At 46.8% G+C, this 4,606-nt stretch overlaps 1 protein-coding gene across 1 annotated transcript; it reads left to right on the forward strand.

The window, feature by feature from the left end:
- The first annotated feature begins 812 nt into the window (after positions 1–812).
- Positions 813–3,270, forward strand: LOC136966489 (general transcription factor II-I repeat domain-containing protein 2-like). The gene is given in 2 exon segments (XM_067260999.1): positions 813–1,479; positions 1,482–3,270. Coding segments are annotated over 2 exon segments (1,818 nt in total). The 5' UTR covers positions 813–1,079; the 3' UTR covers positions 2,900–3,270.
- The last annotated feature ends 1,336 nt before the right edge of the window (positions 3,271–4,606 follow it).

Here is a 4,606-nt window from a genome sequence, read left to right on the forward strand (position 1 = left end):
ACCCTGCCGTCCTCCAGAACTACAGACCGGTATCACTGTTACCCTTCCTTTCAAAAACAATTGAACGTGCTGTATCTAACCAACTGTCTAACTTTCTCTCTCAGAACAACCTGCTTGACCCCAACCAATCGGGCTTCAAGACTGGCCACTCCGCAGAGACTGCCCTCCTTTCAGTCACCACTGCCCTCCAGTCTGCCAGAGCGGCTTCCAGGTCATCCGTCATCATTCTGCTGGACCTTTCTGCAGCGTTTGATACGGTTAACCACCAGATCCTGCTCGCCAGACTTTCTGAGATGGGCATCACTGGCACTGCACTCCAGTGGATCTCATCCTACCTGTCGGGAAGATCCTACCAGGTTTCCTGGGGAGGCAAACTGTCAGGACCTCGCCAGCTCTCCACTGGCGTCCCACAGGGCTCCGTCCTTGGACCCCTCCTCTTCTCTCTGTACACCACCTCACTTGGACCAATCATCACCTCCCATGGCTTCTCCTACCACTGCTACGCTGACGACACGCAGCTGTACCTGTCGTTCCCCCCGACCGATCCGGAGATCTCAGCTAGGATTGAGGCCTGCCTCACAGACATCTCCGCCTGGATGACCGAGCACCACCTCCAGCTGAACCTCGCCAAAACAGAACTTCTCATCATCCCGGTTAAACCCTCCATCTCCCACGATCTCTCAATCACCCTGGGATCTGCGACGGTGACCCCTTCATCCTCTGCCAGGAACCTTGGGGTTACCATGGACGACGAGCTCTCCCTCACGGCCCACATTGCTGCGGTCTCCCGGTCGTGTAGATTCACCCTCTACAACACATATGTCAGAGTCAAGGCCCGCGGGCCACATCCGGCCCGCGAGAAGGTTTTTTACGGCCCCTGGGATGATCTTGATTTATTATTAGAACCGGCCCGCAGACCGCAGCAAGCCGGCAGCCCGCAGATCTTTTACACGCACCAATACTACATTTCCCACAATGCAACGGTGACGCACCGAGCAGTAGGCTGCTTCATTTCAATATTTATTGGCACAGCAGTCGTCAGCATCACAGTAAAATTAACTTTCAGATACCCATCAAAAATGGCAAAACGGAAGGTGGACACTGAGAACCGGGGGTTTCAAACAAGGTGGGAGTCGGAGTATATGTTCACGGAGGTAGCTGGAAAACCTGTGTGTCTTCTGTGTGGAGAAAGTGTGGCGGTACTGAAAGAGTATAATCTGAGACGACATTATGAAACGAAACACGCGGACAAAAACAAGAATATGGACATGGAACAAAGGCTACAAAAGGCAGAGGAATTAAAACGAGGCCTCAAATCTCGACAGGCTCTGTTCAAAAAAGCCAAATCACAAGGCCAGGCTGCTGTCAAGGCCAGTTTTATTTTGGCAGAAGAGATCGCTAAATCAGCCCGGCCATTTACGGAGGGGGATTTCATCAAAAACTGCATGATTAAAGTTTGTGACGAAGTTTGCCCAGAAAAAAGCAACTCTTTTTAAATGTGAGTCTGAGCAGAAACACCATTGCCGAGAGAGTAGACCAGTTGTCCATCAATCTAAAAGAGCAGCTTGTGAAAAAGGGAAAAGATTTCATTGCATATTCCTTGGCTGTGGATGAGAGCACCGACATTTCTGACATTGCCCAGTTGTCAATTTTCATCCGCGGAGTGGACTCCAGCCTAAGCGTGACAGAGGAGTTTTTGGCTTTACGTCCTATGCATGGCACAACTACGGGGCATGATTTGTATGAAGAGGTGTCAAGATGTGTAAATGAGATGGAGCTGCCTTGGGAAAAACTCGTGGGTTTGACAACCGACGGAGCACCTGCGATGTGTGGACACAGGAGCGGACTGGTGGCGAAGATACGGGAAAAGATGCAAGAGGAAAACGCGACAGGTGAGCTGACAGCTTATCATTGTATCATACACCAGGAAGCGTTGTGCGGTAAAGCCTTGAAAATGGAGCATGTAATGAGCATCATCACGCGCACAGTTAACTTTATCAGAGCCAAAGGTTTGAATCACCGCCAGTTCAAGGCATTTCTGACGGAGTTAGAAACGGAGCATGGTGATTTGCCTTATCACACAGAGGTGCGATGGCTAAGCCAGGGAAAGGTGCTTCAAAGATGTTTCGAGCTTCGTGAGGAGATTTGTCTGTTCTTGGACAGCAAAGGGAAAGACACAACACAACTCCGAGACGAAATGTTTCTGTGTGAAATGGCTTTTCTGTGTGACATTACGAGTCATCTGAATGCAATGAACTTGCAGCTGCAGGGTCGGGATCGTGTCATCTCTGATATGTACAGTACAGTGAAGGCATTTAAAACCAAACTGACTCTGTGGGAGACGCAGATGCGGAAAGAAAATTTGAGCCACTTTCCCAGCTGCCAGACCATGAAAGAGAAGCTCTCTACCAGTGCGTTCCCGAGCGCACAGTTGGCTGATAAAATAGGTATGCTTGCCGCTGACTTTCGACGCCGATTTGCTGACTTTGAAGCACAAAAAAGCAGGTTGGAACTGCTCGGTAACCCATTTGCTGTTGACGTGGAAAGCTCACCACCAAACCTCCAAATGGAGTTGATTGACCTCCAATGCAATGATGCACTGAGGGCAAAATATGCGGCAGTGGGTGCTGCGGAGTTCGCCCGTTTCCTCCCCGACACAATGCCCCAGCTGCGCATCCAGGCTGCTCAAACGTTGTCTATGTTTGGCAGCAATTACCTGTGTGAACAACTGTTTTCTTTGATGAACCTGAACAAAACATCACACAGAAGTCGACTTACTGCTGAACACCTCCACTCAATTCTGAGGATTTCCTCAGCTCAGAGCCTTACCCCGAACATTGATGAACTTGTGGAAAAGATGGGACACCACCAAGTATCACCCTCAACCTCAAACAAGTGAACATTACTGTGCAATCACATATTTAGAGTTTTTACTCAGTTCAAGTTTAAAAGTTAAAGTTTAATATTTGTTTTCACTGCATGTTACTTCTCCTTAAACAAAGTGTTGTTTTTGATTAATAGATTTTTGCACTTTATTTTATTGTATTTCAATCCAATTATATTTTAAAAATATTTCAGTTGAGTGGATGATAGAAAATTGCTATTATTGTTTTTTTCTTTGAAGTAAATTTAGCCCACTTTTGCTAAAATAGAAAATATAGGCTACTGATGGTGCCTTGAATACCGGTTTCTTTCATTTAATGTTCATGTTATGGGGATTTTTATATAAAGGAAATTTGTCTTTTGTGTCTGTTGAAAATTAAAGATTACTGACAGAGCCATAAGAAAATATTGCTTTATTTATCTGATCATATTGGAATATATTTGTTAGGTTTTCAGTAGGTTCAATTAGGTTCACTAGACTATATGCGTCATTTAAAAAAAATTCAATGAACATTCGAACAGTCCGGCCCTCGGCTTGTAGCTAAATTTTTTATTTGGCCCTCCGTCCATTTGACTTTGACACCCCTGCTCTACAACATCCGGAAGATCAGGAGATTCCTGTCTGAGCACTCCACCCAGCTGCTAGTCCAAGCACTTGTCCTCTCCAAGTTGGACTATTGCAACTCGCTGCTCGCTGGTCTCCCAGCATGTGCAACCCGCCCTCTTCAGAGGATTCAGAACGCAGCGACCCGCCTGGTCTACAATCTACCCAGACGCTCCCATGTTACCCCGCTCCTCGTCTCTCTCCACTGGCTACCTATCATGGCCCGTATCAGATTCAAGACCCTGGTATTGACCTTCCGAGCAGTGAACGGGACTGCACCCGTCTACATCAAGTCTCTCCTGCAGCCTTACACCCCCACCCGTCACCTACGGTCTTCTTCAGACAACCGCCTGGTGGTCCCACCGCTCAAGACCGCCCGGTCCCAACACAAGCTCTTCTCCTGTCTGGCCCCCCAGTGGTGCAATCAACTCCCCACCTCCATCAGAGATACTGACTGTCTCTCCACCTTCAAGAAAAGGCTCAAGACACACTTGTTCTGGGAGTACAACGGTACTTAGGAATGGTTCGCTTGACCCGATGTTAGTTTCCTCAAGGATCACAATGACTCTTGCTTAGAGACTTGTTGCTCTTGTGGTTAGTGGTAACTGTTTAAAATTTTTGTTCTCGCTGTGATATATTGTTTTTATTGCTTGCTTTTTTCCACAGGTACACTTGCACTTTTAGCGGTTCATGTTGTTTAATTGTAACTTGTTTAACTACATGCTCTTATGGTTCTTCCCTTTGGCACTTACTTCGGTTGTTCACAATGTGTGCTTCATGTTTTGGCTACTCGCGATGTTTTTTGGCTATCTTGTTGTTATGATCAGTGACCTATGCACTTTGTAAAGCTCTCTCTTGGAAGTCGCTTTGGATAAAAGCGTCTGCTAAATGAATAAATGTAAATGTAAATGTTATACATCTTCTTCTGCCATGGGAGTCTATGGCAGTCTATTGCAGCCCCTTGAACCGTATTGTCAGAAGTTGTGAAATTTGGCACACTCTTTGGGCCCAGTCCCCTCATCAATTTCACCAAGTTTCATGTCTCCATTTCAAACCCTCTACACTGTCAGAAATAAAGGTACGGTTGAGGTCCATTTATGTTCTCTGTGGTACAACTGC

The sequence above is a fragment of the Osmerus mordax genome, chromosome 2 (assembly GCF_038355195.1).
Source record: "Osmerus mordax isolate fOsmMor3 chromosome 2, fOsmMor3.pri, whole genome shotgun sequence".
Taxonomy (NCBI): domain Eukaryota; kingdom Metazoa; phylum Chordata; class Actinopteri; order Osmeriformes; family Osmeridae; genus Osmerus; species Osmerus mordax.